Below are 14,160 nucleotides of genomic sequence, written 5' to 3'. Positions count from 1 at the left end.
GAGCTTCTTAAAGAGCGGGATATAGATTTGCTTTCCCGCTGCAAACAAATTTTGGTTTCATATTCATTTGTCTTCTTCATAGGTTTGTGTCATTTTAAATGTCAAACTCTTAAAATTGACAAAACGAACCAAACCACATAATTGTAAATAAATACGTGGTTTATGCCTTGTTCTGTACTATCACCCAACATTCTGATGAAATATATTTTTACTACCAACCCATTATTATTTTTTCCAATTATTAAAAATAACTTAGTTGAATGTGAAAAAAAACATGCCTACACCAATACACCATGAAGAATAAATCACACTTACATCATACGAATACTAGCATTAATCAAGGACTGCTATGTACTTGTTGTGGTTACAAGTACATCCAAAACATCATATCTCCATATTATTGCCATGGTTAATTTTAAGAACTTTACAAATTATATTTCTATCCAACTTAATTAGCTCGTTAGGTCCCTTTTATCTCATTTGTAGTAGCAACATAATTCTAAATTAATCCCTCAGACAAACTGAAGATGCTTCTCACTAATTGTTCTAGAATACTAGACAATGGAGGATATAAATCACATATTATGCAATTTGGTGGAATCAAATGGACAATAAAGCTACAAGAAGCCAACAAGCTATACATTCATCAACAGCAAAATGATCCACAACCAAATTGTACAATAATCGATCAAAATATGTAATGCAAAGTGATCCATACCATTCATGACCAAATACAACATTATCTTCATTTTTTCCTAATCTAACACAATATTTGGCATATCTGATCTTGCAACAGTCACATCCTCGACATCACCATGGTCATTGTGTAGTTCCTGATGTGCATATGGTTCAGCCACTTAGTCTGCACCCACGTCAAAGTAATCTCTTGGACTCGTCCTCACAATTACATCCCAATCCAATTCAACTGGACACTTAACATAAAAGACCTTAAAGTTTGTGAGGCAAATACTAAAGTGTCAGGCTTAGGAAGTAAGTGATTGAAGTTAGCTAATAAGAATCCATACTCGTCCTTTTTAATCCCGCGATTGACTGACTAGTTATCAATCCAATCACCATCAAATAATAACACTTTCCGACCACCATGGTAGTTTAGCTCTATGATATATGTTAATACACCGTAGTATTCATGCATTCCATCTCTTGGTTGGCAGTCATGCGCAGTAGAATAACAATTTCTTCCAGCACTAACAAAAATTCCACAATTTTGAGAATTGGATTTGGTGTCTAGGGACTTCACATGAAAGCGGAAATCATTTATAACATATATCTTGTATCTTCCAGCTTTTTTAACAGGGCCAGCAGCTAATGCTCTGATATCAGGATCGATATCTCTATCACCAATCTAGGCCTTTTCTTCTATCTACATAATAATTTGAAAAAAAAAATAGTTATAGTGATTTCAGTATGCAGTATGCTGATGTATCATGGTCATATGGTTTGAAACTAAAATGAAAATCCATAACAATTTACAAGTTTCTTGAAGTATGCAGCAAAAGATAAATTTGCCAATCTCTCTGAGTCTTGTAGTGAGCGTCAACCTCTCTTCTTTTTAGCAGCATCCACATGTTCACTATGAGTACCAAAACTAGAAATATAAATTAATTATACTAGCACGTCCATATCATATATCCATATTTTATTAACTTTGATTAGTAAACTCACAGTAGGTAAGGCTTGATATCAGGACAATTGATAAGAACATGTGTATGAGCTTTTAAACATTCCTCATCACTTAGCTTGAACTCATGTGGTTTCTCTAGAGCATGTCCTTTATGAGCAAAGATCTGCAATCCCAACCTATGAACATTATTTGGGTCATCTGCGTTTTGACCTATTCTTGTTCTTTTGGAATCCACTCCATCTGCTAGATACATAACACAGAATGAAAGTGTCTCTTCTATTATGTACCCCTCTGCAATACAACCTTCAGGAAGGTTTTTGTTTCTCACATACTTCTTTAACCTGAACAAATACCTACTAACAGCAAACACAATATTATAAAAAACTTGCAATTCACCATTATCATCATTGCATTTGACCAAAGTTAATAAATGATATTTAGTGAAACCTGGGAGTATATATTCAACATTAATAAAACACATTGAAGCATAGACATAAGGTTTCTGATACATATATACATATATATGGTAAAAGTAAAAGCTAATAAGTATAAATGATATTCAATGAAGCCTGGGAATATATATTCAAACATTAATAAACACACTGAAGCATAGACACAAGGTTTCTGATATACATATATATGGGTAAAAGTGAAAGCTAATTAGTAGAATGGTTGTAACTTTCAATAGGATACATCCAACAATAATGAACCGGTCCAGCTATAGTAGCCTCGTCAGCCAAATGAATTGGAAGATGTTCCATGATGTCAAATAATGCAGGTGGCATGATAGACTCCAGTGTTATAGCAATTTCAGAAGACAAATTGGTAAAATATTCAACTGATCCCACCTTGCTGCATAAGTGTTTGAAAAATGAACTTAGTTTAAGTAACACCGTGACCAAGACCTTATGACTAATGGCTCGACGAATGGCAATAGGAAAAAGATATTGCATTAGAATGTGACTGTCATGACTTTTAAGTCCCACCAAAGTCCTTTCTTCAATGCGCGCACAATTACTAACATTAGAGCTAAACCCATCTGGTGGATGTATTGAAGCTAGCACCTTGCATATTGTGGACTTCTCAACATTTTTTTAAGTTGAAAATTGCAGGAGGATATCCTCATGGTGTTATTGGGTGAAGATCGTGCTTAACATTTAGAAGTACCATGTCCTCACGAGCTTTTGCTCTATCCTTATTCTTCCATTTGATCCCAAGCAATGTCCCAACCACACTATTTGTTACATTTTTTTCGATATGCATAACATCGAGGTTGTGACGTAGCAACAAATGCTCCCAATATGGTAGATCAAAAAATATACTAATCTTCCTCCAATTCCCTTTGTACGGCTCAGGCACACCTTTCGAACATGATCGCTTTCGAGTCAGAGGAGATTTTGTTCCCTTCCCAAATTGAAACTTCAAACCACTTATAGCTCTAAGGCAATCAGACCCTGTCATCAGCTTTGGTCGGTCACAATGCTCAGGAAAATCATTAAAGTTGTTTCGCCAACCACGATATTGATGGTCTTCATCTAACCATCGTCGATGACCCATAAAACATTCCTTCTTCCCATTATGAAATCTGGTGGAATCAGTTTCTTCCATACAAATAGGACAAGCCTTATAACCCTTCGTACTATAACCAGACAACATGGCATACGCTAGAAAATCACTTATAGTCCATAATATGGCTGCACGCATTGTAAATGTACTATTTGTGAAAGCATCATATGTTTTAATACATTCGTTCCACAAATTCTTCAGCTCTTCTACTAGCGGTTGCAAATAAAAATCGATATCATTACTGGGCCCTTTAGGTCCGAGAATAAGCAAAGAGAGCATGATGTAAGGTTGCTTCATGCACAACCAAGGAGGAAGATTATAAACTGTCATTACAACCGGCCAAGTGCTATGTGAAGTACTCATATTTCCAAATGGAATGAACCCATCACTTGCCAAACCCAAATGTTCATTACGGCTCTCATTTCTGAAGTTTGAATACATCTCATCTAACTTGGACCAAGCAGGAGAATCCGCTGGATGACGGAGTTTCCCGTATTTAGTACGTTTAGTAGAATGCCATGTCATTAACTCTGATGTGTGCCGAGAAATATACAACCGCTGCAATCTAGGTCCCAATGGAAAATAACAAAGTACCTTTGCTGATCTTAGTTTACCAGTTGCTCCATCTTCAGTAGGCCTCGCGCTGTACCGACTTGCCCCACAAATACTACAATTTGTCTCAGCAAAATGTTCTTTCCAAAACAACATGCAGTCATTTGGACAGGCATCTATCTTTTCATATGACAAGCCAAGGTCTTTCACCAACTTCTTAGTTTTATAAAAACTAGCAGGGAGGTTCTCACTTCCAGGGAAAGAAGCCTTTAACAACTTCAATGCCTCTGTGAATGAAACATCGCTCCATCCATGCAAAAACTTGAGTTGATAGTACCTGACCAAGAAGTCAATCATTTTTTTACGAGCACCAGGGAGCAAATCCATATCAGCTTCACTCATTAGCTTGTAAAATTTGGCTGCATCAGGTGTTAGACAAGGATCTTGATTGGAAAAATCATCACATCTGGGACATAGTCATTATCATGAATGCCAAAAGCATCTTGTAACATGTCTGGTATATCACCAACTATGGTGGGATGTTGTGACTCTAATGGTGCTGCAATATTGATGGCTTCTAATTGCGGTAACTGCTCACCATGCTCTACCCATGGCAAATTAATATAGACCGGATCAAAGCCGTTAACATAAATATGGTCTTTAACAATTTCCACGAGCATCGCCCATCTGTTGCGGCACTTTCGACAAGCGCATTTGATTTTGTCTGGGAATGAAGAATACTGTAATGAATAATTGATGAATGCGTCCCGTCCTTGTTGATATTCATCATAATCACGATCAAGAAAAACCCATTCTTTGTCCATGTTATTTACATATATGAGGAAATGAACTCAACGACATCTATTGCCATGCTGCATATCTGACAAACAACATAATTACCCATTCAATCTGAAGAATAATAAAAGCACAAGTATATTGCAGCATTTCCATCAATAGTGTATAGTACTGAGTAGTGAAATACCAACAATATTCAGGTATGAGGGCTTGACAAAATTAATGAAACTCAGCAATTACACATTAACAAGTGAGTAACACAAAAAGAATCAATCAAAGATTCAAAGGTTAACAAAATAAAAATCCGTGGAAAGTTCAAACATGTAAAACAAATAGCAATACCGCAGCAACTAACAACTCAAAATTTACAACTTGAGCTATAGATTGGTGCCCAGAAATAGAAACTAGAAGAAAAGGCACAATAAAACAAGGTCATGATATCTCAATTGTCTATCAAGATCATATGTCTGACTAAACAATGTTCTTGACTGAATAATTTCATCTCACCTACAGAGTTAGACAAACAACTTCCTATAACTCAAATCTCTACTAAAATAACGAAATCCATTAAAAACCCAACCATATACAGTTATACACTATGTAATCTCCCTGATCAGATTAGAGAGATGAAGAGTCTAATTACCTCCATGAAATTAGTGGATGAAGAAAGGGAATCTGTTGATTCCTAACTTACAGATCATTAGATCTTTGAGACATGAAGAACTCCTACGCATGGAAAAGTAAGCTGAATGGATCAAATCTCTTGGAAGGGAAACAAACACTCTTTGAAGTGCAGAACTACTCTTAAGAGATTTTCGTGTTTTTGCAAATGATAAAAACAATAATTATGTCTTTGTTGTGGTTGCAGACAATTAAAGAGATATAAACCAATATTCACAAGGAAATCCGTGGGAATATACATCATTTAATTAAAAGAAATGTATTAGTGGGAAATTTAGACAGAAGGTTATATACTTATAAAAAAATTAAAATTAAAATTACAAACATTCCCAACAAAAATATAATAATATTATATTATTAGATGAATATGAATATATAACACATAAAAACTTATAACATTCACATAACATAGATAAAGAAATAAAACATTTGTGCATCACTAGCATGCAAGCAAATGTAGTACAAACACTACCTAATTTTACAAACAATGACTAAAAGGCAGGAAAATAAATCGAATATGCTCTTATTATAAGATGCGTACAACTTATACATTCTCAATTTTCATCAGATGAGACATCAATCACAATGGTGGAGATTGGACAAGATGGACTGGCTTCTGGTTTTTCAATCTTTACCCGAGTATGGAAAACACGAGGCTTTACTTCAAGATCGTCATTACTGAGATTAATAGGGTAACGAGGGTCTGTCCCAGGATAAAACCAAGCTGGTAAAACTCGGCCTCCCAGACAATTAACAACTCCTGAATTTAAAGGGTTAACCTGTATAGCAGGCAATGGAGGTGCAGCAGGTTGAACACTATTAATATAACTCAAACCAAGTGATGAGGTAACTGGAGGAATTTGTGCACCAACATCTATACTGGAGTTACAAAGATAATTATCATTTGGAGGAGATGTAGAGCGAATACGACTTCGTCCATGATTACGACTCCTATTTGGACGCTTAGAAGACATTGAAAAAAGAGTAAAACCCACCACTAGGGTCAAAACTTTCCTCCACCGGACAAATGATACCCAACTTTCAAAAGTGATTAAAATGATACCTAAATTTTTAAAAGTGGTCAAAATGATACCTAAATTTTTAAAAACAAATCAACTTGATACCCAACTTTCAAAAGTGATCAAAATGATACCTAAAGTTTTAAAAACAAATCAATTTGATACATCAGTTTTTTTTTTTAGGGCTAAATACTGGTTACTGCTCTGTGGTTTAGGTCCAAAATCAATTCAGTCCCTGGACTTCTAATTTTATCAAAAACACCCTTATACTTTCAATTTTGATCTAATAGGTCCAATTCATTAATATTCTGTTATGGGTTCAAGTTATAGTTGAATTATTTGTTGAAAAACTATTTATTTGATAAATTTCTAATAGTGGGACTCACTCCAAAATTGACTATGCAGGCCACCTCAACACAACATCATAAAACATAGGCCATATATGAGTCACATCAACAAGTTAAATGACTCAATTGTCGGAAGACTAACAAATTGGACCTATTAGATCAAAATTGAAAGTGCAGGAGTGTTCTTGATGAAATTAGAAGTTTAGAGACTGAATTGATTTTGGACCCAAACTAAGTAGTAGTCAGTATTTAGCCATTTTTTAAAGGGAAAAAAATACAAACAGTATCCAAATTATGGGCCACTAATAACTTTCGTACCTCAACTTCAAAAACTATCATTTTAGTACCTGGACTTTTCACTCCGACCCAAGATTCATACCTAGGATCCACTTTGCCGTTAACGGTGTTAAATTTACAAGGGTAAATCTGTCATTTCACTGTTCATCTCTCTTACCATGGGCACTGTTCATATATATATTTTTTAATTTTTAATTTTTTTTCTCTCTCTTCCTGCAAGTGAAAAGACAAATTTACCCTTACAAAGTTAACACCGTTAACGGCAAAGTGGATCCCAGGTATGAATCTTGGATCAGGGTGAAAAGTCCAGGTACCAAAATGATAGTTTTTGAAGTTTAGGTACGAAAGTTATTAGTGGCCTATAGTTCAGGTACTGTTTGTGAGTTTTTCCCTTTTTTAAAACTTCTTTGTTAAATCAAATGCAAAATCAAGCACAAAAATTGAAGTGATTTGTGGTCAGAGGGCCATCAATCATCTATAACCCAATCTTCTTCTTCTATAGAATTAAAAAAAAATCTTCCATTCAATTTCAATTCTACAATCGATCGTAGAAACAAATAAAGTTCGGATGTTTCCCAACTTCTAAAGAAACAAAGAAAAATGGGAAGAGAGAGAGAGAGGCAGAGATAGAAGAAGAAGAAGAGAATTAACAAAGTAAAATAAAAAATAATTGAAAAATAGTTTTTTGTGTAAAATATTATTATAACCCCATAAAATACTGCATCACACGTGATCAATTTTAACAAAAAGTTACAAAAAATTAAACCGAGGTATCAAATTGATTTGTTTTTAAAACTTTAGGTATCATTTTGATCACTTTTGAAAGTTGGGTATCAAGTTGATTTCTTTTTAAAAATTTAGGTATTATTTTGATCACTTTTAAAAACTTAGGTATCATTTTGATCACTTTTGAAAGTTGGGTATCATTTTGTCCGGTGGAGAAAAGTTTTGACCCTAGTGGTGGGTTTTACTCTTGAAAAAATTAACTGAAAGACAACAAATGCAAAGACTAAACTTCAGAACTCAGTCCGAAGGAAAAGTTAACAAAAGATGATGATATTTTTTGGAGAGGAAGGAAAGGTGATGTTGAATTTATAGAGGATGCTGAAGAAAAATTATTGTAACCTATACACAGTAGTCTGTGTGTAAACTGAAAATAAAATTTTGATAAGATAAACATTGATATTAGAATTTTATGTTTTTACATATTCACACGGAATACAGTGGGTAAATTAAATTTACACTTATTTGACATGACTAAAAGCTAGTGCTGGAATCTTATTATTCATATTTTTACACAGATATCCGTGTGAAGAGATATTTCACACAGAAAACAGTGTGAATTTTTAATTTACACTCCGACAAATTTACAGGATTCTTTGAATTGTACTTTATTTCACACGGACTCCGTGTGTAAATTAGATTGAAAAATATTGGGTCCTAGTTTGAACCTTATGTGGCCACAGTAGTCTGTGTGGAAAATATATACACTCGGATTTCCGTGTGTACTATAGCACTTTATACACAGATAATTGTCTGTGTGAACCTCTGTGACAACACTTTCCTTGTGAAAGGACCTGTTTTTCTAATAGTGCTTTCTGACTACCACCGCATTGTAAACAAAAATGGTTACTCTAACTTGGAGAAAGAATAAGAATTTAGCAAATGAGATGAGATAAAACCAATAGATTTTAGAAAACATGCCTGTTTACCAAAAATACATATTCAGAATGAGGCATGCACGACCTCGATACTGTATAAAGTAAGCAGCTAGCAACAGTTTCTGGAATATCAAATCGTATAAGGCAGCAAGTTTGAATGAATATCTAGTCCCTCTTCACCAACTTTAGTTGAAACCAATAGATTCAACTGCCAAAGCAATAAACTAATGGAACATGTATCCAGACTCGGTCAACAGACGATGGCGTATTGCATATGTCACCGTCATTGCCACTATGACAAAAGATTCTTGTAACTCTTGTAATTCTTATAGACAAAACCATGTTTAAGTGAGGTGCAATACTATTTTATACTGGAAGCCTATGTTGTTAGAATCAACATGGACTTGTCACACATTAACATATAGTAAATTGATAATTAGCTTAATGTCAAAACTAGTTTAACATGGACACAAACTGTAAATCAATACTAGTAATTTAATGAAGCAGTGTATCAATTTATTAAGGATAGTAATCCATTGCTTAGTCTACAAAAAAGGCTACAAGATGTGATACATTAAGAATCTAACTAGGAAACCTAATCTGATAAGGAATGCTTTAATGGGAAGCTTCTTGAGGTTTAAGTCTCATATATACACAAATGAATTGGTCCCTGATTACTACCACGTTTTGCATATTGTTCTGTCCATTGAGAAGCAAGTTGGTAAGTAACAGAAGACCATATTCAGTGATCGTGTTTGCAGCTGCAGAGATGGAATCTATGCCTATGATTGTTGAAGGTAAGCTTTAGTTCTTTTGTGATTGTTGTCAAAACTTGTATGCATATGTTGTGAGCATGTATATGGTTTTTACATATGCCCTCCAAGGTGCCTTTCACATAGCAAAACCAAATTTGGCAGCACAAACAGATGTCATAACTTCACTCAACTCAACTACACCTTAATGCAAAATGAAAAAACATGGATACATGTGCACTTACACAATTGCAGCTTATCTCACCTAGTCACTTGTGATCATGGTTCATCCTTGTACTTATGTATTACGGGTCAGCAGCCAAAGAGAGCACCCACATTCTACTACCTATTCAAAACTTTGCTTCTCATAGGAAGATTTTCATCTTGTACAAGTCTCTTGCATCCAACATGGGTACTAGTACTTACCAAAATCTTCTAATCTCCATGTTGTATAGCCAAAATCCGCTGCTTAATGAAGATGAACTTATATGATTTTTACACAGTTCTTAGCAAATCCTTACCCTTTTTGACCGACATTATTGGATAGCAAGCTGGTAACTGACAGAAGACAAATGGAAAGGGTTAGTCATTACCTCTCCACAGCAAAACCCATCAAGAATGATCTTCATCGTCTTCCTTGTACTCTTCAGTTTAGAGTGGACTCCTACAAGAAAATCTCACTTCCAAGATGCTAGATTCTTAACGTTTTGTAGTATATATGTAGACAAGGATCTTGCAGTAACAATCCTATTGACAAAAATTATGTGTTTCATATCCTGGTTCAAAATATCCAATTTCTAAGAATGCAAATATTGCAGTTATAGGCCCAATTATCCTCTGTTGGTTGAAACGCGGTCTACCTTGACCAGCCCAATGTAGTATTCATCGAACAATGTTTTGTTCATTTGCTCTTTGTTGGTGGTAGTAAAATCAGACTGTCCAGTAAAATTGATTTGTAGCTAGTAAAATTTAGGTAGATCGATTTATAGAATATGTGAAAACCAGTCTACATATTATGGGAATTGCCACGGCCTTATTTTATTTAAAGATTATATTCTGAGGATGTGTCCAAATAAAATTAAGAGCTTTATCACAAACATATATGGGTTGTGCAAAAAGATATGAACCTAAAGTTCTAGGTCAAAATGACAAAAAGGACGAGAAAACTGCCAAGAGTTCAACCTTAATTAGTAGCTAGGGTTGGGGTAGCTAATTCTTAAGCATATTTATCCAAGCTTATATTTTAATTTAGAAGTCAATGAATGAGTGCTTTAGAATAGTCTAACTCACGGTTCATTAGGTTTGAACTATAGGGTAAATTAACCTCTAGAAGTTAAGGGTGCCTAGCTAGGCTAGGCTACCTCTCTCTTGTGCTTGGTAAAGGATATGCATAACTCCCAAGTGAGAGGAACAACCAGATCGATCTGATATATATAGAATCTGATTTTCATGGATTATGAGTTTTAACTATAGCTAGGCTATAGCAAAACAATTAACTCAACCCTATTTTGGCCATTTGAAAAATAAATAAATAATAAGAAAAACTTGGCCACTAGACTTTATATGGATTATATATTCACCTTTAGGTCTTTGTCATGTTCATATGGTTCAGTACACAATACCCTCTACATTTGCTCGAGCTTTTCTTAAAGTTTAAACCATGTCCCCCATGCCTTTTCCTTTGTTTGCTCAATTCTCTCTCTCTCTATATATATATTTAGAGAGAGAGAGAAAATAAATAAATAATAAGAAAAACTTGGCCACTAGACTTTATATGGATTATATATTCACCTTTAGGTCTTTGTCATCTTCATATGGTTCAGTACACAATACCCTCTACATTTGCTCGAGCTTTTCTGTACACAATACCCTCTACATTTGCTCGAGCTTTTCTTAAAGTTTAAACCATGTCCCCCATGCTTTTTCCTTTGTTTGCTCAATTCTCTCTTTCGATATATATATATATATATATATATATATATATATATATATATATATATATATATATATATTTAGAGAGAGAGAGAGAGAGAGAGAAGGGTTGTCACCTTATTGATCACAAGCTAAAATTTAGGGTCATCTATAGGAGGAATTAAAGCTAGTATTGTTTGGCATTTTTTGAATCCTGGCTAGATGGATGATCTCCCTCTCATAATTCATATATACAGCTAGATGATCTATGATGTCTCAAACTCTTATATATGTTTTGTCTGCCTGTGCAGCTCATTGTACAATCTAGTAGGGTATTCAGAATCAAACACAGACTCTCCTATTGTTGATAATATATACATCTCATATGAGAAAAATGAGGCTTTGCTTATGGGTTTATAAGAATTTGGGTCACTCCATCCATTGTCAATTAATTTTAGATGTGAACCCCACATTACTTTATCATAATAAAAAGTACAAAACCAATCAAACCATACAACTTAATTGCAGATGTAAAGCATTATAAATTGCAAGCTGTTTGATTTAAACACAGGCACAGTAAGTCCACCAATTCTCTGATACATTTAGGTGAAGAAACAGATTCAAGTTGGAAAAGACGTGCATTATTATAAGAGATGGGTGGAAATGAGAAAAGTTGGAGCTGGAAAAACAAGAGGAAAGAGCCAAAATGGAAATGATCGAAATGGGGTTTGGGAAAATGGAGAAGACAAAGTCGGGCGTTAAATCGATCCGATCAAATCGACAAAGGGGGGTTGAATCGTGTCAGGCAGGGCGGGCATGTGTGTTGGTAGATGGTGTCAGTGATGTACTGACAAACGAATGCATGCATTTTCATGCAATTGTCGCCGCCCTAACCCTAACCCTACTACACGTGCGCACAACACTAGACCCTGACTCACTTCTGCTTCTGCTACTCTGCCCCAGAGTGTGAAACACCAAGTTAACTTTCCCTCAACGAATATTTTACCTCACAATTTTAACTTGTTGTATGAAGTCCAGGTATAATATTGCCAAAATGAGACCAGACGTGCACATTCCATTAAACTCGATCATTTTCCCACGTACGAGAATCCCGTATGTTCAAATTCTCGATGATGGTAATTACAAAATGAAGGAGATAATACTCTATTACTAAACATATACCATAAAGGATTCTATTATCGTTTACCATTTCTGAACAGACTAGGTGACAATTTCCAGTCAAACAATGGTAGTGTTACAATTTACAACTTACCAGTTGCTTGGTAGACATTGTGGAACAATAGAAAAATTTATGGCAGATTGACTGTATGGGTTGAGGTTCAAAGTCCACAAAGCACGCATTATTTGTAAGGATCATACATGTTTAAGTGCAAAACATTAGAGATGACAATCTATAAACTCTACAAAACTTTTTTAGTATGGAGGATCGAGTACAAGACAATTCCATCTGTCACAGTGGCAAAATTAGAATGCCAGAATTGAGGAGGCTCTTAATATAGTTTACATGATTTGGAGAGGCCAATCATCAGTTTTTGTGACAATTTATATATAAAAAATGAAAATTTTTAGCCAATTATATACAATCATGTAGAAGCTTAGAGGGGTCATGACCATCTCAAGCAACAATGAGGTTCCGCCATTGATCTGCCACTTTCTTTTCATTATGTACCTACTACCTACCATATAACATTGACGCTAAGAGTTGTGACAAAATAATTAATATATCAAACACGCTAATTAAGTAGAGTATATTATGTTGTATGAAAGTTCGATGCTACTCGATCATATATCTTATATTGCCACATGCTTGTGGGTGTATATATACTATACCTCTGTGGTATGGAGGATCAATGAGACAACGCCTTCGGCCACTTCCTTTTCACTGTGTCCTATCATAACGCTACTCATACATCTTCTATTGCCACATGGTTTGTGTACATTTATGTTGAAAGCTCAGGAAATTGCCATGCCTTTATAAACCGACCCCCAATCCATTTGCTAGAAAAATCTATACATAGTGGTGAATGTATTGCAACAAACTGAAGTGGATCCACTAGTGTAAGGAATCAAAGGGTAGGTCATATAGTTGGGGTATTATCAAAAATCAAATCAAACGAAACGACAAATTGACAATGATGAACGATAAAAGCATAAACTTATTAGTAGAAAAAAAAAACGATGATTAAAGTTTGGGTTAATTAAGTGGTGCCAGCTGGTGCCCTTTTTGTGATTAACCCACAAAACCTTTGATTAAAACAAAACACCTAATAAATGTATCCCGCCGACGCTTATGGGACTTAAATCCCAATATATTTTTGGTGGCTAGGGGGGAGGAAGCGTTCTAACAAGATCATCCGAACACGGATTAGTCTTTGGGCCTAGCTAGGAAGCCTTTGAGGACACTGTGTAATTGTCAAATAAAAAATAATAATAAAATAAAAAGGAATTTTTTAACCCTTGCGCTGCCTCTCTGCCGCAAAAACAACGAAACTCTAGTGCCGATCTGCTTACGGTGCCCTCCTCCTATTGCAAGATGGCCTCTATCGAGGATGTTACAGCCACTTTTGCCGCCCCTCTGGCTCTAGTTAGAGGCGAAATCGTTGATATCTCCCACATGGCTGACAAATCCACCAAGCTTTCTTGTTGGCTCGTCCTTTAATGAGGAAAGCATGCAACACTGTGGATATGCAACGTCATTTTCGATGTGTTTAGGTGTTAGATGGCTCGTTCAAGGTGCAAGATCGGCCTCCAAACCGGTATGTCTTCTCTTTCGATCATCGAAAGGATCAGAACAAGGTACTTAGAGGGGGGCTGTGGTATTTCAACAAAGCTCCTGTGATCATGCAAGGCTATGATGACTTTGCTGAGCCTCAATCGGTATCGCTGGACACCCTATACTTTTGGGTGAGAATCAAT

General features: G+C 35.3%; 1 protein-coding gene and 1 long non-coding RNA gene across 2 annotated transcripts; both read right to left on the bottom strand.

The window, feature by feature from the left end:
* Positions 1-1,288: 1,288 nt before the first annotated feature.
* On the bottom strand, positions 1,289-1,987 carry LOC121051587. Its single transcript, XR_005806140.1, has 3 exons — positions 1,684-1,987; positions 1,492-1,591; positions 1,289-1,381 (listed from the first exon to the last, which is right to left on the bottom strand). It is a non-coding gene; the product is annotated as an uncharacterized LOC121051587 (long non-coding RNA).
* Positions 1,988-2,764: 777 nt separating this feature from the next.
* LOC112189662 lies at positions 2,765-4,162 on the bottom strand. The gene has a single exon (XM_024329010.1). The coding sequence runs from the start codon at positions 4,160-4,162 to the stop codon at positions 2,765-2,767; it is 1,398 nt and encodes a 465-aa protein (XP_024184778.1).
* Positions 4,163-14,160: the final 9,998 nt, after the last annotated feature.

Source organism: Rosa chinensis, chromosome 2 (assembly GCF_002994745.2).
Source record: "Rosa chinensis cultivar Old Blush chromosome 2, RchiOBHm-V2, whole genome shotgun sequence".
NCBI lineage: Eukaryota > Viridiplantae > Streptophyta > Magnoliopsida > Rosales > Rosaceae > Rosa > Rosa chinensis.
The sequence above is the reverse complement of the archived record's forward strand: the minus strand, read 5'-3'. Positions and strand labels throughout refer to the sequence as shown.